This window comes from Saccoglossus kowalevskii, chromosome 21 (assembly GCF_978046115.1).
Source record: "Saccoglossus kowalevskii chromosome 21, keSacKowa6.1, whole genome shotgun sequence".
NCBI classification, from domain to species: Eukaryota; Metazoa; Hemichordata; class Enteropneusta; family Harrimaniidae; genus Saccoglossus; species Saccoglossus kowalevskii.
Window position 1 is genome coordinate 21700268 of NC_140661.1, and position 23677 is coordinate 21723944.

A 23677-nucleotide genomic window follows, 5' to 3' on the forward strand; every position below is an offset into this window, starting at 1 on the left:
ACGACCACTTCCCTTTAAAAGAATACATTTCCTGAGATAGTAACTCAAACAATGCATTTTATACGTGATTTAAGAATACTCTTCTGAACCCGAGTGAGGTGAATTAGGTTGTTCGAAAATAATTTAATCATGAAAACTTTCTCATATTCACATTTCCCTCCATTTTTCCAGATTATGACACATTATTTTCGCTTCATCCACATCAATTCTCAATCCTATTCTCAGTTTTCAACATCAAGGCCTAATACAGTAAGTCTTATATGGAATATATCGTCATTTTTTACGAAGATATTATCCTCGAATTTTAACAAAAGTATGACTCACCATCAAAGTTTAATGTTTTGTTCAATATACTGTATCTTGAAATTGTGATGAAAATATCGTTCTCAAATGTTGTTTTTTTTGTAAATTGTCATTAAACTACGGCGCATGAATATTCACGAGGCTGAAACTATCGAATAAATCGGATACACCTCGCCTCGTGAATATCTATCGGACCTATCCAAATTAATGATGTTTTAACAAAAAATAGAGACTGACGTCAAGTTTCGGATCGAAAAATCGTATATACCGGTACATGTAGTCAACGAAAAACCACACTACTAGTACATCGTCAACTTAATTCCATATAGTTTTAAGCTGATAGTTTTCAAAAAAAGACAAAACACCTGTCTTGTTATAAATATGTTCACTAAAAATAACGAATTTAAGATACTATCAAGAAATTAACACATCTGACAAAGGGTAACTCAAGGTATCAAATCCCAAACATACCAAGGGAATCACCAGTTAATCTGGCCTGGGGGGTGCCGGGCAATTCTAAGGGGGGCCTTTCCATTTTCTGTATATGAAAAGGGGGGGGGGCTAACAATTTTTCCAAGAGTGAAGGAGGGGGGTTTATAATTTTCTGGGTTTATTCACATATATTGTATAGACGACGGCTGCTGTGATGAACATACTGCAATGAGAAAGAGTTATTGTTTTTAGTTTTATTGCACAACAATAACTTAATCAAATTAGTATAAAACATTAAATATGAAACTTTATTTGTAAACAGTATAAACCTCTGTGAATGGCATAAAAAAACTTACTGCACTTTCCACTGTATGAAGAAAAACAAACCTTTTAAACAAGTTTGTGAAAAGCAAACACACTAATATAACACAAAATATAAAGATAAAATAAATTTATATAGTGTAATATTTTGTATGTAAATAAATAAATCTCTATCCTCATCGCAAAGAATGTCAGTATCGGCACTATCACCAGGATCATTAGAACCACTTTCACCATCCTCATAACTCTCTCCACTGGAACTATCAGACAGGCACTCACATTTTAACTTCAGTTCTTCATACAGCTTTATCATCTGAAGACATTGCACAGAAGACATTGCGATGAATGAGGTATTGCAAATATACTGTATCCATCTTTGACAACTTCAAATTGGCTTCAGTTTGATCTGAGATTTCAAAATCTACTGAACCATGTATACCATCAGAGAAACATTTTTGTACTACCTCAGTGGATGTTATCCTTTGTAACAAAGCTGTAACACCTCTTGCAAAACGATCTCGTTTTCGGCTCTTCACTTTTCTCCTGTTTTCTTTTCTCTACTTATTCTTCTTTCACTTACATCTGACAGTCCATGAAATACATTTCTTAACCAAGTCAGTGTTTTATCAAGATCTGCCATGAACTCAGTAGATTGACTGCAGTTCACTCACCATGCTGTCTTTGTAAGCCGTCTGTTCAGTAGCCCACTGTTTTAGGTGCCTTCCATAACTGGTAAATAAGTCAGAGTAACTTTCCACGACCAGTGCCAAACAGTGAGAGGCCGTACCACTTCTTAAGCGTGCATGAGACCCAATGTGTGAATAGTAATACTGAAAGAAGACAGCCAGATGATTGGCAGCCGCGTTTCAACATCACGCAGAATTTCAAAAATGGGCTTTTATCTTTGAAGAATACTGAGAGCATCAAAGAATTTTCATCTAAGTATGCAGTGGAAGAGCAATATGTCATAGACTATTTACAACACCTTACCACACTAAAGCAAATGAAAACCATTAGGGAAAAGGGTAGAAAGAAACAACAAAAAAAGATACAGGAAAAAAGTCATAGTGATTATGACTGCATTTCTTTGGTGTTGAATGGGACACTAAAAACATTGACAGTAGCTGAGTTGGAAAAGTACCTGGACCATAATAAGCTACCAAAAAAGGGAACAAACAAGACAAAATGAAAGCAATTACCAGTGATGTAATCAGAAAATCATATAAAGATCAAGCAAAAACACATAAAATCACTGAACATTTACAAACTGTAAACACCAGAATGTACAACACTGACGAAACTGACTCAGAGGACTCTGATGGTGATGATCTCGTTGACAGTGCAGAGGAAATAGAGACTGATGACTTAATAGTTCCTTAAACTGTAGTGACGAGGTCAGGGAGTAGAGCTGGAACCTGGAAGCATGCAACGATTCATTAATGTAAATCTTTATTGTTTAAAAAAAATTCATGGGGGGGGGAGGGGGGGCTACCATATTTTGTCTTTTTTCAAGGGGGGACAGCCCAATTTTTAATATACACCTAGGGGGGGGGGGACTTGTGATTATTTAACAATAACATGTGAAATTCACCGGCACCCCCTCGGTCAAATTAACTGGTGATTCCCCAAGTATCAAATCAATTAAGCTGGCAGTTTTCAAGAAGTCGAAAATACCAGTTTTGACCAAAATTGACCCAAAATATTCACTACAAACACAATATTGACACGAAATCAGAAAGAAGAACCTCCAATTGAAGGTACCAGACACTAATTTCTCTCAGTTACACACTAGTTGTATTTGTGTTGAAAATCTGAGAACTGTTTCCACTGAATCAACGCCAAAACACGCAGTGTATTATCGTTTGTTAAATATTATTCGATGAAGAGTTTACCAGTAAGGGGGAATTTATACTTTAATCATATTCTTTCTTTAGTTATTTTGCATTTTATAATTTTGGAGGGAAATACAGAGTTTCAATGATCCAGGAAAACAAAGAAACAATATTCCCGCACGCTGATTGGCTATATGACGATATATCGTTGGAAACGCCCACTTGCATTGTGTACTACGTCACAGGCTCTGTCTACGTGCAGCTGTGTGAACGTCATCCGAAGTCAGTTGCCCGGTAAAACCACGCTGCCTAGTTCTGCGTCGAACAAGTACCAGTTTGATCTAATTCAGGTTACTGCAGGTGAGTGATCATCACCGATGGTGAGTTGTATGTGTGTACAGATTTCTCATGAGTGTTTCTGTTTCGCTTTGTAATGTACTCGCCATTTTTACCACACCGGGTCCGTGTGACTCGATGGCGGTGGGGTCTCGATCGCTAGTATCGATTTGTGAAATTTCGGCTCTACAACAAAACCAGGAGGATGTAAGTGTCGTAACCATGTTCCCAGTAATCGTAATTAGCGGTAATTAGTTAACCAATTAACTGTCGCCGACCCGGCTCGATGTTACATTCACTGCTTTAATATTGACCGACATTTGACCTTCAGTTTTACGGTCATGTCACGATTCCTGTGCGTGTGAACATGAAACCGCAAACTGAATATTTGTCGTTACAAATAAAAGTACAATCGTATTAGTGAATATTTCGTCATTCTTGGGCCGAGAAACTAGCATTTTAGCTAGCCGGGATAACCCGGAACAGAGAAAAACGTGGAAATTAAATTGCTATGAACGGGAATAACCCGGCAACATTTGACCGGGTTTTAGTACTTGCCTCGAATCTAGGGCAAATAAAGTTGCTCACGTCGTATCTCAAAATATAATCTTCTTTGTTTTGTTTTATTTCCAACTAAAATGTCACAATTTTATGATTTTAAGCTTTTTCACCTGTTCTGGTGTAATTAATTAAATATTGGTTAGTATTTTTGTTACTTTGTTTGTGTTTAGTTAGTGAAAGCATGAAGGTAAAATAGATGATTTTGTCCTTGACGGTGACCTTGTATATTTATGTTCCATGTCACCATTCATGCTTTTTGAAAATATTTAAATATCAAACAAGATACTTCGCGATGAGCGTCTTTTGCGGTCAGTAATATTTACGAACAATTTTGTTCACTATTGGCGATCCTTCTGCTAGGATTGCCCTTAAAATCAATTTTGTGTTTCTGTGTGTGTGGTTTCCGGGGATTCACGTATTAATTCTTCTGTGATTGTTTTGGCTTGGCCTATTTCCCTCAAACTTGGCAGGCAGGTCACACCATCACCCTAGTTATTAGGTAAAATCTGAAGAAAAAAATTTGCCTGTCGTTGCCATAGTAACAGCCAAAAAAACTGGATAGCTTCGTGCCAAATCAATCTCCTCCTACAAATTTAGGATAAAACTCCTCAGACACAGCTCATTCAACTCAGCTTGAGTGTGGGCACAAAGTTACTATTTGAATTTTTGATATCTGTTTTCATTACCGACAAATTTGACTCTTCTGTGATTTTTTGGCTGGGCCGTTTGGTAGAAACTTGGCGGGCAAGTCACACCTTCACTCTAGTTAGGTTGTCAAATCTGAAAACAAATTCTGGCCCACCGTTTCTATGGCAACAGCCAAAAAACTGATTTGTTTTAATACCTTCACGTCAAATGTGTCTCACCCTACAGTTTTAGGATTAAGTAGCTAATCCTGCTCAGCTTGAGTGTGGGCATAAATTTAATGGTTGTTCTATTCTATTTTCATTACCGAGAAACTTGACCTCAAAGTCGGAGTAACTTTTCACCAGCGGCTTTTAACTGCTCTGTGGGTTTTTTGGCTTGGCTGATTTTGTTCATACTTGACAGGCAGGTCATACTGTCACTAATTGAAAAAAAAATTCAGCCAAAAACTGATTTTTGAATACTTTCGCCCCAAATTTATTACCTCCTACCAGTCTTTATATTATTATAAATAGCAGTGTTTATATGATCATGTTTTTTTTTATTTTGGCTACGTTGCGCACTGGTAAGAGATCACCGGCGCCAACATTGTTACACTCTATCAACGTAATCCCAACGCAACTTTGAACTATGAATGAACTGTAAATGCTGCCTTCAATCTAGAAAATACTATCGCAAAACGGTTGGAAATAATAAATTTAACAACAGAATACGTCCTAGCAATAAAATAAAGTGACTTCTATGGACTGAACGTTTTTTTTGCAAACTTTGTATACGGGCCCGGTTTTAGATATAAACCTACGTTGGCTGCATGTTCATGTCCTACCACAGGGAGCCCAGGAACTATAATCAACTGTAGTACGCAGTCTCTATGAGTGGGGGGGGGGGGGGGTATCGACTGGTATCTAGTGTAAGAAATAGACAAGGGATGAAGGCTCCAGCCAGCTCACATTTTTTAAACTCGAAAAAACAGACGAAAAGAATGAAAAATAAAATCTAAAAAAAATACCAGGTTGAAGAATATTAGTTGCTCCTTCAAATTTCGCCAAAGCCTTACCTACATTTTACCGATATCTGCAGAATAAATCAAGAAAACTACACAAATTGACTCCATTTAGGAATTCCTAATGGTTTGCCCGAACGCACGGCATAGTCGAAGGCGTGGCCTGTTCAGCAGAGGTCTCGGCTGATCAGTTAGCCTTGCTCAACTGGTTCGTAACCAGTCTTGTGATTGGCTGGAGCCTTCATCCCTTGTCTATTTCTTACACCAGATACCAGCCAATACCCCCCCGCCCCCGCCTGCTCATAGGGAGTGCGTACAGTTGATCATAGTTCCTGGGCTCCCTGTGGTCCTACCATGGCAACAGCCGAAAACATGATACTTGTTTTTGAGCGGAGCGGATGCCAACCAGCCTATTGGCTTGTTTTATAAACTGGCTTGGTAATTCCCACCACCAATTAGACCATGTCACAGCATTTCAAGTACTTTCCCAAATAATCCAAAATTACTCTATAATTTTGTTTACTTTACATTTGTACTATGATTACATTTTAAGTTTTGATAATTTTATGGATACATGTACACTCACAAAATAAGGGAATTTAGTATATAGCCTTGACAAAAAAAGCATAATTTTTCTTGTCCTAATATTGCATTTTTTTTTTCTATCTGTGTAACTTCATGTGGATATCCTGATGAAATTTAAAGTTCAGTTCACAACTAACGGTTTTGTAATATTAGAGCCTGTGAACTTGTCCATAGAGGCTGCAAATTAATAAATATTGTATTCACTGACATTTATTTTGTATTTACATTTTCAATGAGTTCCAAAGTATCTTTTTCTTACTGGTATCTGGGCTCTCTCTGGAATTTGCTAGGTAATAGTAAATTTACTAATCAAGAAAAAAAAGTATTAGTAAACTTTGTCTGGAAACTGCGGAGCATTTTCCCGCGACCGAGCACAGCGGGGAAGAGAGAAGGAGAGGGAGGTGTCCCATCTGTCGTCCACCGAAAACAAGAACAGCATGCTGAAAATGGTGCTTGCTGGTGCAACCTGAGCTCTACTTTTGTGTGTAATTTCATGACATCAAATTAGGCAGTCTGCTCCACAAAATGTACCATTTATGATGGTACAACAAAACATCACAACAAAATATAATATGTAGACACCAGAACCTTTATTTGAATAACTCAGTATTAATTAAACATATTCATGATAAGTTCACATTGTTAACAGTGGGGAAAATAGTTATCATTCAAAAGTTCACTAAGTTCACTGCCTAGAACACAAGTCTGTGAATAAATTTTCACGGGAAATTTCTCAGAAAAAACTATGCCAATCAATATTATTATGAAGTAATCTCCCGTGCTCATTATGCAAACCCGCATGTTGACGTTTATGACGACACAAAATGACTATTATTTTCATCGAAATTTCTGAATTAAAGTGAAAAAGTAACTAAAGTAACTTTCGGTCTTGTAACTCGATCTCAATGCTAAGAATGCCCGGTAAGAATGTTACACAAATTATAGTATTTTTCGATCGATTCGCTAACATTGTCTCACCTTCCATTAGCTGTGGAATAATAGCCCTATGTTGCCGACCGCATTATTTACGTGACAGACACTGGCCGGCCCATGTTCGACATACAACAACAAAAATAAAAACAAGACGTTCGAATGAAATTGGTAGGGCAAAATTAGATTGTATGTCGCACCAAAGCGCTACGGAACCGCAGCTAACCTTCCATTATTTCTGAAATCGTGCTGCAGTACGATCAACTTTCCGTTTCTTGATGCTGTCAGGGTTAGGACACCCATATGTTTCTGGTTCTGAACACGATTTAGCGATTTCTCCATCTCGTTGTGAAAAATACTCGTCGAGCAGTTGTCTGCTCCTTTTTGACGTAGTCTCCATTTTCAATAAATAAACAAATCACGTGTTTGATAAGGGCGACATGAAACCGTTCCATACTGAGAGTAATGTCGCAGGGTATCTTGAAACACATGTCGACTAAACTACGCATGTGCTATGACACCAAAATAACTTTATAGTGGAAAAATACATTCAATGGCAGTTCCGTGTTGATCGCGATCACCATGTAACAATTGTTGCAATCTTAGAAGTAACGGGACATTGTTTAACTTTAAAATGACAATCACTCAAACCGTAACACGCGTGATGATCACAGTCGAGTCTTGACAATTAAATGAGGGCGATTTGCGAGGGTATTTTGTACAACATGTGTTCGTAAATCCTACTAATAGATATTTATTTTGTTCGTAAATCTCGTCCAAATTTCGTAATTTACGACATTTGCGAGCGATAGCGAGAGCACAGGGTATGACAACAGTGACTGTGTAGTGTTTTTGTTTTGTCGATTGTTGTCAGTTGTTTGTTTTGTGTTCTTGGAATTTTGTACAAAAATCAACAACGGTTAGATATGTTATTTCCATTATGCAGTATATTGTAGACAGTACTTGTATATTTTGTTATCCAGCATAAATATCAGATTGTTCGGAAGTATGAAATTGTAATGTAAATTTCGTTCATTAATGTTGTAAGATGGCGCTTTCTCCGGGGCCCTCAGAGTCCCACTGACATGTTGGCTATGTTCCGGCCCGTTTACTTACTTGTTGTCAGTGTCTGAGTGGTATATACAAAATACGACCAAGTGAACGTCAGAATATTAATAAAACAGAAACCTAAAAATCAGTTGCCCATGCCAAGAGAGCAGCAGAACCAAAACAATCTGTCAGCCGTCGCCGTCCACAGCAGCGATATGATTTTACACATCGAAATTGAGAATCGCAGGTGTAGACAATATGCATAGAAATGAACACTAAATACATCTATCCCGGTCAGCAATCGAATCATCAATCTTCATGAGTGACGTAACTGGCATTTCCATCTATTTGCTTCTATTCCCACTATCCTAAAACGCTCAAGTGAATGTTGTCAAATTCGCGAGTGTGCGTATTTTCGTACAGTGGCGTAAACATTGCTACAATCAAAGACGCGCTAAACAGAAAGTCAATTCTGGGCTAGTACCATTGTCAAATTCTGGGGAGTAGATGACTATTTATACGAGACGTTACAATAAGGAACTATTAAAATTGTTCGATTTGCATATCAAAATTCTTTATTGGAACAGAGCAAGTTCTATATTCATCAAACAACAAAGTTATTATGTTTCTAGACACACAACAGACTCGAAACGATAGAAACCGTCCGATCCGAGCGAGCGACCTGCGTTCTTGAAAATCGAGTCTTATCGCCCTTGCGTTTCCGAGCAAAAAAACGTTGAGGCCAAAAACGACCGATTTTCGCCCAATCTTCTATGAATTTTTCATAATTTAGCTAATTCAGTCCAGCGGTTAGAGTATTTATTAGAGACGCCCAGAGAACCAAAATTTGGGACGTGAATCGCTCCGGCGACGAAAAATCTGCGAAAATAGCCAAGGGGGTGAGGGACTGCATTTCAAAAACATATTTTATATATAGGGTATATAAATATTCCAATCTTAATGATGCATTCTTATTAACTATTCTTGTTAAATGTTGATGTGGTTTCTCCTAATTTTATCTGTAAAGTGCAAGTTGATTTTGCCACATAAACTAGATGCTGGGATACAATATGGAACATAAAAGTATGTTTAAATTTGATGGGTCTAACCAAAGACTATAGAGAAGTTTTTGGTCTAACGAGAATAATCTGGGGAATATTTAACAGGGTTTTAGTATTTGTCTTGAATCTAGGCCAAGAAAGTCCATTCATGTTCATCTCAAAATATAACCACCTCTTCACGATTTTATTTCCAACAAAAATGTAGCACTTTCTCATGAAAGTTTTTTTTCTCTTGTGTATTTTTTATTTGCGATGCCATTTGGCGTCACACGTTTGTGTTACGCAAGTCTAAGGGAGGAATCATAGCTCTTCTGTGTCGATAAAATTGCTAATGTCTGAAAATAACAAATTTAGTGACACCAATTGTATCAGAAATGACCAAAATACCATCACAAAGATTAAACCGATACAAGAAAAGCTGTGGACCCAGAGCTAGTCGATTTGCTAATGTCCTTGCGTATTCACAAAGCATGTATTACCTACGTACTGCATTTATAAATGAGTCTATATTCTCACTCGCATTTGTTTATGCAGTCAAATCTTTCCAAGCATGCACTGGATTCTCTGATGTCATTCGTTATAAATGCATTTGATTGATGCCTCTGCAAGTGAGTGAATCTTGGGAACGAATAATTGCTTTGGCCTTCCCAAAATGAGTGTGGCATACTCGCCCTGGTATACAGTCACTTTGACCTTGATGGGTCTGTGGCATACTCCCCTGTGTACAGTGGCTTTGGCGTCCCCAATGAGTCTATGGCACACTTACTTTAATAGTGTACAGTGACTTTGACATCCCAATAAAGCTGCCTTACTCGCATGGTTTACAGTGGTTTTAGCATACCCAGTGAGTCTGGTACACTTTCCCATTGTACAGTAGCTTTGACCTAAGGGATTCTATGGCACACTTGCCCAGGGTACAGCATTTTTAGCATCCCCAATGAGTCTGTAATACACTTGCCCAGTAGCTTTGACCTCAAAGAGTCGATGGCACACTCGCCTGGTTTACAGTGGTTTTAGCATACCAGGGCTTGAAAATTACGGTAGCCCGATCGCTCGGGCTAATGAATTTGCTTGCCGGACCATTCAGTTATGAACGTTACTAGTCCGACGGACTGCCTGAAAAAAATCACTTTTTTTAATTAATTTGTCATCTGGTTCGTGTAACAGCAGTTTTTCGGTTAAACCCATCAGTTTGGTTGCCCTAATTAGCAATTTTTGCCCAGATAACGCGAGAAAATATTACAACGAATACTTCCGTATTCCATAAACTCACTGCGCATGTATAGTATCAGATGACCTATTCAATGACATCACGGCATGGAGTACCTTGAAACCGTCCCAATGTTGCACATGTAAGCCATTTTGAAACAGTCAAATGTTTTACCACGTGTTGCCTGATGAACTGTGACCTCCTTTTGTATATGTCATTTTGTAAGCACTGCGATGCAACGAACATTGACAAGTCTATGGGCTAAAGTCCCAAAAAATGACGAACCAGGCCTTGGTATGCAGACTGAAGTGTCTTCAGCAGTTGTAGGACAACATTTAGAGTTTGACAAAAACTCCAATGAGCCTCAACCGTCGACGGCCGCACTGCCAACTCCTACATCAACGTCATCAGGTGAAAATTGTGGAGATACGGTAACGCTAACGCGTGACCAAAAATATGACAGGCACAAAAGGAAACGTCATTTCATTCCGGCATGGTCTGATGAACGCCCATGGATAAGTCATAAAGATGATGTCATGTTTTGCATTTATTGTAAGCAATACCCTGATTTGGCCGATAAAAGCAGTCCGCTATTTAAAGGGACAACAAACTTCCGGTTGGATCCATTGAAATCACATGAAAAAACAAAAGAACACATGGCATGTACTCGTCGCTATTTTCGTGATGTTGGGGCAAAAAAAGTTGCAGAAAAAAACTACCAGGCTAACATATGCCCAAATCTGTTGACAGAAACCCCTATAGGCAAGGCAGTAACAAAATTAAATGTCGATCAGAGGGAGAAACTGAGAAAGTTATTTAGAACTGCTTATGCAATTGCGAAAAGAGGAAAACCATTTTCTGACTTTGAAATGATGTGTGAAGTTCAGGAGCTAAATGGCCTACAAATAGGAGAAAATTATAGAAATATAGCCAGCTTTAAAATGTTTCTAAATTCTATTGTCGAATGTCTGAAGAAAATTATACAAGATGAGATAATGGAGGTTAACTTTCTTAGCATTCTTGGTGATGGGTCAACTGATGCAGCTGTGATAGAGCAGGAGATTGTTTTTCTGAGATATGTGAATCCCACTGATAGCATGCCAGTATGTAGACAAGTTGATATTGTACCACTAGAAGCAGCAAATTCTGATGGTATTTTGCAAGCATTAGATACTGGGTTATCACAGGTTGGACTTAGTTTTGAAAAACTCAAGCCTGATAATGAGGAAATTAAGCAAAGCTTGGTAATGGCTAATTTTGATGGTGCGTCAGTGAATTTTGGTAATAAAAATGGTGTTACAAAAAAATTAACTGACATAAATCCTGCCCTGATATCCTTACAGTGCATTGCTCATAAATTAGAGCTAGCAGTTCTAGATGCTAACAAAGATAATCTGGCTGTCATGGGTAATTTTGAGGAAACCCTGAAAGGACTCTTCATGTTTTACCACTACTCACCTAAAAGAAGAAGAGAGCTGAAAGACATTTCTGATGTTTTGGAACATGACCTGTCTCACATAAGCGGAGTGAAGCAAGTACGCTGACTATCCAGTAAGGAGCGAGCAGTAAAAGCTATCAAGAACAATTATGAGGCTGTTGTGACTTACCTGGAACATGCTAGTACAGATAAAAATTCCAGTACTGATAATTCAAGCCGTGCAAAGGGCTACCACAGAACTATCACTGCAATCAAGTTTGTAAGACTGCTCCATTTCCTGCTTGATTACTTACCTATATTAGCAAATCTATCCAAGGTATTCCAAGAGGAGAAACTTTTAATAATGGAAATACCAGACAGACTAGAAGAGACTTACCTGGCATTGAATGCATTAAAAGCATATCCTGGCAAGAATATGAATGAGTTCAATGACAATTTCAATGATGAAACACTGATGTTTGGTAACATTAAACTTCACAAGTCACAGGGAAGACAACCGAGTAGTGCATTTGATGCAACATACATAGACAAAGTTATTGACAGCACAATAAAGTACATTAAAAAACGGTTTGAAATATTGGAGGAAAAGCCAATTTCACTTCTCATGATATTTAACTTTCAGAAGTGGCCAATAGATAACCAACTTCTAGCTGCATATGGTAACGATGAGCTTTCACAACTACTTATGGATTACCTACACACATATTTTTCAGAAGGTGAGAGAGATAGAATTATTCATCAGTGGCCTGCATTGAAGGTACATTGCAGACAATGGCGTACAGCAAAACTTGTAAATATATATAGCTTGATGTTGCAAATAAAGCCGCCTCATCTGACTGATATGCTGAAACTTGTAGAATTTGTAATGGCTGTGTCACCCAGTACAGCCAGCTGTGAGAGAGCTTTCTCAAAGCAGAACATCATTAAAACTCAGCTAAGAACTTCACTGACACAGGAGTCTCTACGCAATCAGTTAATGATCATGCTTGAAGGGCCTGCACTGAAGGACTTTAATCCAGATAGTAGCATAACCCAATGGCTAGAGAGCAGTATTCGCAAGAGACACATTTGTGGACATAAATTAAAAAATAAAGTAAATACGGATGATCAAATTGATAACATATTATTGGACAGTTCTTCAAAGTTAGATTCATAAGTAAATACCAAATGCACATTAAAAAATACAATACTGTATGTACACTGTGTCATAATAATAAAAATTGATGACAATAATATTGAGGGCTAGTGATTTCTTGGGCAGGGCTAGTTGATTATCTTAGTGACCCGTCCTGGGCTAGTGGGTTTTCATAAAAAATTTCAAGCCCTGCATACCCAATGAGTCTGTGGTACACTCGCCCATTCTACAGTAGCTTCAGTTTCCCCACTGTAATATTCACAGGATCCTACTGTTTTACTGCAATATTTTGCAGTATTTGATCTATAACACATGATGCCTTTTCTTCTTTTTTGACGTGGGACACAGAATTCTTTATCCAGAGATAACATTTTTTTATGTAATCGTGCAATTGTTGGTTACTTTGCAGGATTAACTCGCAAAACAAATGGTTTTGACTGGACTCAATAATTCACTCGTTAAAGGTTCATACGATGATTCCATTCACTTAAATACTTATTACATATTCAATTGACGATTATTACTCAGTAGTGATTACAAAAATGTACAAAAAATAAATTCGTTGAATTGTTGTGAAAATTCAACTTAGTTTCACAGCAAGCCAATGATTTCGGTCACATGTAAACGCTCGATCAGATACGATATCCGCCATGTTTGTTCAAGCACTTTAGTGACTTGAAACTGTTTTTGACCTGATAGGTCAAGTTGCTAATTAACCAATCAAAACTCTGGATGGTGCAAACATGTTTAAATTACCATAGCTCATTTAAATGTTATACAGTACAGTTCTCGCGGAAGCTTTGGCTTTTGTGGCATCATTGTCGCCTACGCATGGCTTCATTGTCGCCTCAGCATCGCATCATTGTGGCATCAGCTTCGCGTCATTGACAATTGAAGCTGTGTTCGCCTCGCTTATTCTGTGGCATCATCGTGGCCTCAGCTTCGCAGTCTCATGGCATCAACATGGCATCAGCTTCAAAGTATTGCGACATGAGTATGACCTCATTATTTTCACACGGAAAGGCAGTAGAGTAAAAAAAACATGTACAGAAGTTCGATATGTAATCGATTTGAAATTCAAGTCGGTAAGGGAATAAAATATGACCAAGAGTAAAATGACATTTTAAAAATATATCTTGTTTAATTATTTAATGTTGCGAGTATTGGGTACCAACAACTTTGTGAAGTACATTGCAATCTGCAAGGTGACGAGTGTCATATTGACTGCAGGGAAAATCGTGATAAATTTAAATCACACGATGCAATCGTCGTTCGGATACAACGCAATTTGCTACACGAAATGAAACTGTTCTTGTTATAAAAGTACCTTATTTTCGTTCATTTTATTTGCTGGTAAGAGAACAGATTCAGATTCCTCATTTCGGTGGTATTTTTCTGTGTTTCGTTTAGTTTTAGCAGAGTCCGATCCCATGCCCGGACTACTAATACATGCAAAACACACGTACGTCGCCTGGTGCGTCGGCGTTGTCGCCTGCCATCTTGATACAAAGTTCCAAAACAAGTGCGTACATTTCTAACTATGATTGGATGGTTGTGGTGGAGTCGGTCTGGTAAAATTTTACATCCAATTTTCAAAATTAAGTCACGATCAGTGACCTAAGCTTGACCTATACGTACTTTAAAAGTATTCTCACAAAAAATATTTTCGAATAAAAACGAGCCACATGCCCTGTAAAAAATTGAATAGCACTTGACATGCAAAAATAATTTATTGGGCTTCAGAAAAAAACGTGTCCAGTGGTGCCCAGTCGATGAACAATTTGAAACCTATAATACACACGGAAGTCATTCGATACTGAATATCATCGACCCCAATCTGGTTTACCTCATTGTCAAAATATACCGATGTTTTTGAGTGAATAATTGTGAAGCCTGTCACAGCACAAACAAACTATATGAATCGACGCAGGAGATTGGATGATACAACGACCCTTAAATTAGTGTCAAATATGCTTTGTTACAACATCATTGATTGGCTGAGAGTCACCTGATCGGAGCACACAACCTGGGTCACAGAACCATATTTGTCCGTATTATCAACGAGACTTTGCGAGAGAACCACACCCACACTTTCAACCATTTTTAGCGCGGAAGTTGCCAACAAATGTCGAAAAACTCGTGAATTTTATGAATTTGAATAAAATAAAGCTAGCGATTGGTAAGACTGGTTAACCCTCTTCTTACCGACGCCATAAAATACCATGTGAAAAATGGACACCTAATTTCCCAGCATACATTTCACACTAACTAGCCAAGACTTTTTGTGTAATTTCAACCAATTTCAATTGTCAAGTACTGCCTTTTAAGTAATCAAATTGACATTAAACTTGGTTTTCTATTTAGAATAGAATATTGTCTTCTCATTTCATGAAATTCAGACACATAAATTAAATTGTACGATTAGAGGAGGGTTACAAAAATATGCTAATTACGATAAACATGACAGATGTGAATTTTGTTAATAAATCATGAAACCAGAGATAAAAGTGAACTTGCCTAAAAGAGTAAGTCGTGGTTTATCAAGTAACTATGCTACTTGAGAATTTGAATTTGGGGGGTCCAAAAAAATGTTACCCCCCAAAATATGGTTTTGTATGGCTTGGGGTTTTTCCAGTCTAAAATCAATTATATGGTATTTTATGCGTTCAGATTGTGCAGAACGTAGGGGATTTATCTTATGGCATTATATGGCTACAGTAATAATTAAAGATATGGTACTTTATGGTTTCAGAAGGAATAAGTATTCAGCCAGACAATATGGGTTTTTATGGCTTGGGAAAGGAAATCGTTGGTCCATAAAATACCATGTTATGGTATAATATGGTTTGGGGAATACATGTGTATTTTATCATAACCTCAGGACCACAAAATATGGTACTTTATGGTTTCAGAAGGAATAAGGATTCTGCCAGACAGTATGGGTTTTTATGGCTTGGGAAAGGAAATCATTGGACCATAAAATACCATGTTATGGTAAAATATGGCTTCAGGTTTTTATTTGAGAAAATATAATTACCTAAATGCGACGATCAAATTCTGTTAAACTCTGAATAATTTTGAAACACAAAATGATGTCAACAGATTTAGCATTTACATGTACTGCCCGTGTAGTAACCTTTTTATGGGCTAAAACAGCTGTCATTTTGAAAATGTTAATGATCTTCATTTGTTTATAGACTAGCGGCACTAGAAGAATTCGTTTATCAAAAGAAATGAACATTTCTACAGTTTGACCACTGATATATTTTGGCTAAAGAAAAACTAAAGTATAAATATGATAAACAAAAACGGCTGGACAGATAGAAGTAAAAATATGTCATTAGTCTAAACAGATTTGCACCTGTGTATCAAATTTTAATGAAATCTTGATGGTATAGTGACACATGGTTTAGTGAACTCTGACACCATATATTACCATAAAATTTTAAATCTGAAGCCATAATATACCATTTCACAATCAAGTACATATAAAATGCCATAAATTACCATATTCAATCCAAGTGTATCAAATTTTACCATAAAAAACCATAATGTCCATAATAGCTGATACCATAATAAACCATAAATTCATACCAACAGCAATATGGCCCAATCCATAAAAAGCCATGTGTGATTTTTTAGTGATGACTAGAAAAATACCTTTCGTGTATTTCATAAAAGTAGTATAATACATAAAGGACATCATAATAGATAATATGCATACAAGAAGTTGTAAGAATATTCCATAATCTAAAGTTCGGGAGATGTAAAACCAAAAGAGACAATGTGCAAAAATGGCTATGGTATTTTAAGGTATCAGACAAAAATGCCCTCTATTTTCACATGGTTTTTTATGGTGTCGGTAGGATAACACAAAATATATATTTGCTAAAAGAGGGTTAATAATATATCCCCCGATGCTCTTCGATTTTTTAAAAATTTTATTTCAAGGTGAGAAATGGATAATTGAAGTTCCATCGATTTCAAGGCGACTGGTTCACCGCGACAACACTATGCCGTGTTGTAGTTTCGCGAGCTAAAACAAAAATATAGATATAATAAATAGTACTTGTTTAATTATTTGGTTTTACAGCCCGCAAATTACGGAACATGATCCCCAGGAATTACGATAAATAAATGCTGATTGTGTTGAATGACGGACGTCGGGACCGTTTGGAGAAACCAACTGGGATATTCCAAACAAATTATTGGGACACGGTCGGTAGACATTTCAAACAAATGAAATTATTAACGAAAGACGAGATTTTTACAGATATTTACGAACATACTGTCATACTAAATATATGCAAAATTGACAAATACACAAAGAGATATTAGGTTTTATTTTAGCCTTGGAAATATTTTCTTTCACTCAGTCCATGCGTGGGACTTCTATTTAGCTTCATTGTCCTTCGGCTTGTCTTCTCCTTGGGGGTAATAATAATTATACAAATCGTAAACTCAACACAGTCAGGAAAAGAAACCCAGACAACCATGTCGTACTTCTGTTGAAATACATTTTGTAGCAGTGCGTCGCGTCAGAATAAGTTGTTTAAAATAAAATAGTCAATCCCAGCCAAATCTAGGTCAAAGGGTCAGATTGCATGCATATAATTATTGATAGTTAAAACAAAAAGTATTTGAACTTTTGACGGTTGTTCAACATCTATGCACGGTTACTAAACTAGTAACCGTGATCTATGAAAACCAGAAAATTGTTAGTAGTCCGAATTTTTTCACAGTCGAAAATAAAGCGGAAATTCAACAAGCGGTCGCAAAAGCGAGCGATTGAAAAGCGGGCGAGGGCTTGGGCGAAACTCAGACTAGTATTACTAGTCTGAGGGCGAAATGAGTTCTGTACTTCTTTGTTTGATGAAGCGATGCTGATGCCACATTGTCGCCATAATGAGGCCACAATGAAGCGAAGCGATGACCGCTGAAGCCATAACAATGCCATAATGATGCGATGCTGAAGCGAAGCTGACGCTGAAGTGAAGCCAAAGCTTCCGCGAGAACTGTACTGTATGACAAATATGTTATGACAGGTCAGCGACCACATGGTGAACGCAACACATAAGTGATTTACCGTTGTTGTAGTGTGATCATTTGGCTTTGATTTTGATGGGAAAATGGCATGATTTTTTTTTTTTAAATCAAGAATTTAGTTGTTTTTGAAAGATAAGCTGAGCATTGAAGAAGAATTTAACACTTTTGATGATAACAGCTCATTGTCGAAACGCAGTTTACCCAGTCACGCTACCCACAATAAACACTGTCCTCTCGAATAAACATCAATGACAACAGTAAACCTAAATTACGCTGTTTGATTTGTGAAAGTTTGGGGTGCAGCTTATATTGCAGGCTTTTTCCTGGGATCACAACTTGTCAATTTCAACATGAAACAATGTTTCAAGTTAGGGGTGTGGCTTCTATTAAAGCTGCGGCCTCAAATATGATTTTTACGGTATGCATACTATGCAGCTCTTGTAGGCCTAGGTCGCTACTTTTACAAATGATTGTATATCATGATCATCCATTCTGTTGGATGTTTGTCAGTGGATACAGTTTTGCGCTATCTATAATATGGTTTTACGTTTCACTTTAGGTGTGTAATAAACAGTCAACATGTCGTCGCGTCCAGCTGAAGTCAAGAAGTTTGACCCAAGTGAATACAGAATTGAAGATTCAAGTACTAAACTGAAGAGGAAAACACAAGAAGATCCATTTGTCCCAATCGGTAAGTCTTCACTGAGATGTGTAAACCTTGCTTGCTAATTCCCAATTCTCAAATTGATGGCGTATAGTTTGTGTGCTTGTGCATATCGTGTGACCTGGGGTCAACAAACCGGAAGGTAGGACAGACTTTGAACATTCCAAACGCACAGTCACAGTGCACAGAACATCAGTTTCCAACTGGCAACGTAAAATCTCGCCTGAAATAAAACTGCCAACATCTTTTAACTCGTACCAGTTTCTGAAAATTTGCACACTATTCTGTCTAAGCAAGAATAACGAGCAGACTAATTATCTTTGGCTATCGCGTAATATTTTCATATTTTTGGGGAGTTGAAAAACTGTCAGTCATATTTTACTCTGTGAAACACACACATACCATCTCTATTTCAGTTTTTTCTTTGAAAAATTATATTTTTCAACTGGAAATCCACCCCCTACAGTGTTGCAGCCAGGATTTTTTTGTGAGGAGACAATGTGTCCCATGCACATTAATTTTGTGAGACATTTGCATTTTGGGGGGAACAATAATAAAGCAGTTCAAAATCAATTTCAACCAACTTTATTTCTCAAATAAAAAAATAAGCTTGCAATACATAGAGTTGTGTGTTACCAACTACTACTAGTGTTCCACTGAGATGATTGGTAAGTAAAAGGTTAAGAATAAAAATATGTCATAATGTGCATAATGTTGCCAAATACACTAGACAATAATGTGCATAATGTTGCCAAATACACTAGACAAGTACGTTATGTTACTAACAATTTCAATCAACTTAATTTCTCAAATAAAAAACTTAGCATGCAATTTTTACTGTGCTATTGTGAAGTACATTATCAGAATGACTGACCTTTGGTTAACCTTACACTCAACAGGGAGCTCTCTGCACTCAGTCACGCAATTGCGTTATTAATTACCAAGACTGAAACAGTTAAGAAGTTTTGTTGAATATACGTCTCTGTTTTAACTGCCTCCACTCGTTTAAGGCAACATCAAATGGAAAATGTTCTATGGATGATCCCTCAGCAGAGATCAGTGACAATACATGAAGTCTCTCTGCTTCTAAGCGGTTTCGTGTCTTTGTTTTGATTTTATTTTGTACCGAAAATCCGCGTTCACAATCAGCGGTTTGTACTGGCAAAACCAAAGCTATTTTCGCAAGTTTAAGCAAATTAGGAAGTAAGCCACGGTGATAGGTGTACAATAGTTTCCACAAAATTGCCATTTTGTCTCTAGGATACATCTGAGACAGCACAAGTTCTTTGGCAGTAGCCCACTCATGCAAAACACAATCTGGGTCAACAATGCGTTCAATAATAGTACCGTCTTCAGTGGTTTTCGCCGCTCCAAAGTGATTGACTAAGACTTCTATTTCGGTGTTCCCAAATACGTCAACTTGGTCTTTGGGCAAAAATGACAGAGGTCGCATTGCAAGAACAGCAAATGCATTAATTAATGTAGTAGTATCTTGGGGAAACCTTTCCTCCAAATTGTCAAGAATATTTTTAGTGAAGTCTGATCTGATATTATCAAAGTGTTTCTTTTGGTTTGTTGTTGCACTTATATTGTGACCATTCACGGTATACGTCTTGCCATTAGCCGACGACATCTGCTCAAAATCGGAGAGATATTTTCCATTTTTTGAGCCCAACTCTTTGATTCTGGCCGTGGTTGTCTGAATTGAAGCTTGCACAATGGCAATATCAATATCCGCTGACTGAAATACCATACTCATATGGGTTAAAACTGGTATTATATCCATTAATAAGTGTGTTGTTGCGACAAACTCGTAACAGGTCATTCTCTTTGCTAGTCCCTTTGCTATTGGTTGTGTACTTGCAACGGACTGGAAATATGTTGCCAATGAGCCGTAAGTTCAGTATATTGTTTCTAGTGATGAATAAAATGAAAACCAGCGAACATCATGGACTTCCTTATATTTCAAAAGTGGATCGTCCAATATTGACTGAATTTCCTTCACACTCTCAGTACGCACGGCCGATCTTGAAAAATAATAATAAATATCAGTGAGAATTTGCGAGTATTTCTGGAGGTATGTGACAGATTTCGCTGCCTGGCTGGTACATAAAGCTAAGCGGCGAGCTATGCAGTGGATACTAATGATGAACGGGTTTATTTCTCGTTGGAAACGAACGGAAACACCATTCAGCCTTCCTCTCATTACACTGGCGCCATCGCTGCCAAAACCGATGAGTTGGTGGGGTTTTACACAATTTCCCTCCAACAGAGTAGTTTTCAGTGATGAAGATATTGTACTCGATGTACCGTCTTTGACTTTGACATTTCCGATGTACCGTGTCCTAGGAGTAAAATCGTCATCGATCAATCTGGCATAGATTACTAGTTTCTTAGTGACAGAAATGTCCGTACTTTCATCAGATAGCACGCTCAGAAATTCACTCTGTCGTAATTGTTGTTTGATTTCCTTGGATATCACTGCAGCAATCGCGTCTTGCATTTCATCGGCAGTTTGACGTGAAGTGTATGATGCATTCTGCCCAACTCTGAGTTTATCCATGGTTTCAACACCTTGTAACTTTAGAAATGACAGCAGCGATTCATATTTTCGTGTTGCTATGTCTTCCTTCGCCAGCCAAAACACGGTCTGCAATGCGGAAATAATTGCTTTGTCATTATCGGATAATACTTTCTGAACAGTGGTATTGAAGTCTGCACGTAGTGCGATTTCTTGAACTGCTTTCACGTGATCTCCACTACTGATGTGGCGGTCCAGCGTTGTTGTACGGAAATTCACACAGCCTCCCTTCTCAGTGAAAGGGTTTCTCTTTCCAGTTTGAAGGCAAATCTTGCACTGCATGGAATTTTTCTCTCGATCATATTGTAACCAATGGGAATATTTCGGGTTTTGTTCCCAGCTAGCCTGATATCTGCGTTCAAAAGTCTTTTTCTTTTTAGACGAAGGTTCGCATTGTTCAACTTGAACTTCAGGCGACTTGGCGGTCAATTCGGCGTTGCTCACATCTTGATCATGGTCACTTAATGACTCAGAGCTTTTCTGCAATGAATTTGAAGCCCCATTGCTTGGAAAAAAAAGCGTAATACGCTTTTGTCGCCCTGCCGTAAGTTGCCGACCCGCCATGACTTACACGTTCGGTAGACGCGCGGCAACAACAAAGGGTTTTACTTGTATCCCTGGCGTCGTGAGTTGGGAACATCCGCGACGCAGTGCGTCTTTCTGCCAATCAAATTTGTGTAAAAATCGCAACAATGTTTACTTTACATTGATTGAATCACAAAAAGAACTGAGTATACCAAGGCAATGACCCAGCACGGTTACACGGTCTTTTAGTAATCGTGGACCCAGTGATAAGCAAAATGCGCGACATGGCTCACTATTTTAGTGCGTCAACTGTGGCCCAGGGTTTCTAAAATAACGCGTCATTGCTGTGAATTTTGCGAGAATGTCGCGATGACGCAGCCTGGCAGCAACACTGCCCCTATTTGGCAAGTACAATCAATATACCTGTCTTCTGGCAGATTCACTTCTAGCAAGCCTAGAATCTCAATGTGCTCTCCACTAACGCCTAGAATCTATGTGGCATTCTATGAACAATGTGCCCTCCACTAATGTCTAGAATCTATGTGGCATTCTACGAACAATGTGCCCTCCACTAATGCCTAGAATCTATTGGCATTCTACGAACAATGTGCCCTCCACTGACACCTAGAATCTATGTAGCATTCTACGAACAATGTGCCCTCCACTGACACCTAGAATCTATGTAGCATTCTACGAACAATGTGCCCTCCACTAACGCCTAGAATCTATTGGCATTCTACGACCAATGTGCCCTCCACTGACACCTAGAATCTATGTAGTATTCTACGAACAATGTGCCCTCCACTAACGCCTAGAATCTATTGGCATTCTACGAACAATGTGCCCTCCACTAACACCTAGAATCTATGTAGCATTCTACGAACAATGTGCCCTCCACTGATGCCTAGAATCTATGTGGCATTCCACTTGCAATGTTTCATCCACTAATGCCAAGCTACAATGTTACCAATTTATGCAAACATGCACTATGTTGCATTCCACTTTCTAAATGCCTAGGTATGATGCTAGTAATATCACATTATTCATTCAGATTTATGCATAACATGTACCTGTATGTATGGAATCATAACAAACTGAGAATAATTATAAAGACAAATTCTTTTATGACGTGAATTGTTCCAATATTCTTCTGATCTTTCGCTTGTCGTCATTCTGTATTTCAAGTTCACAACCAATGTCATGTGTACATCGTTAACTTTTTCCCTTGTTGTGTACGCACCAGTGAAATTCATCCATTTCATTCTTTTTAATTACTAGGTATCGCTGGTCTTGTCGCTGCGCTTGGCTGGGGTGCAATATCTTACAGACGTCACAAAAAGCATGGCATGTCAACATCTATATTTCTAATGAGATTGAGAGTTGCGGCACAAGGCATGGTTGTTGGCGCTATTACGGCCGGCGTTATATACTCAATGGTGAAAGACTTGCGTCAACAATACAACAGAGATCACCACAAATAAAGCATATTTAGAATCACTGAAAATAATCTAGCGTAAATCTCAGTACTGTTTTTTTTTATATCCAGCAGTGTAATTTATGTTGCTTTTATTTTGTTATCAATGACGTTTTTGAACAAATGAGTGGTTGCCTTGACAACACATCCAGCAACCAGTTATTTATAGTTAGAATGTCATATGAACATGATGCACTTTACGACTGGTAATGTATGTCCATTACGATTCAGACTTGCTGATTATTCTCGGTGAGTCTGACTACTGGTATATTTGTTGTATAATATTCACAATTCAAAATATAACTTCTTACCGGTTGTTGTGGCTTCTATTTATATTTCTTGGCAATAGACCATATTCACAAAATGGCTGTGCAGATCACGTTGAGGGCATGAAGGCCACAAGACTTGTTTTTGCGCACCGAATATATTTCATTCTCTATTGTCATGGAGTTTATTGTTGAATAAGATCTCTGATATTCGGCCATTTTCTAATAAGTTCTATTGTGTTAAGATTATTACAAAATAAACTATAATTTGAGATTTAC

The 23677-nt window shown here is 37.8% G+C and overlaps 1 protein-coding gene and 1 pseudogene across 1 annotated transcript; both read left to right on the forward strand.

Annotated features, from left to right (window-relative positions):
* Positions 1-3125: 3125 nt before the first annotated feature.
* Positions 3126-23677, forward strand: LOC100369991 (HIG1 domain family member 1C-like). Its single transcript, XM_002740562.4, has 3 exons — positions 3126-3248; positions 18448-18579; positions 22937-23677. Exons 2-3 carry the CDS (start codon positions 18468-18470, stop codon positions 23137-23139), a joined length of 315 nt encoding a protein of 104 aa, XP_002740608.1. The 5' UTR covers positions 3126-3248; positions 18448-18467; the 3' UTR covers positions 23140-23677.
* On the forward strand, positions 10503-12940 carry LOC146729793 (zinc finger protein 862-like; annotated as a pseudogene).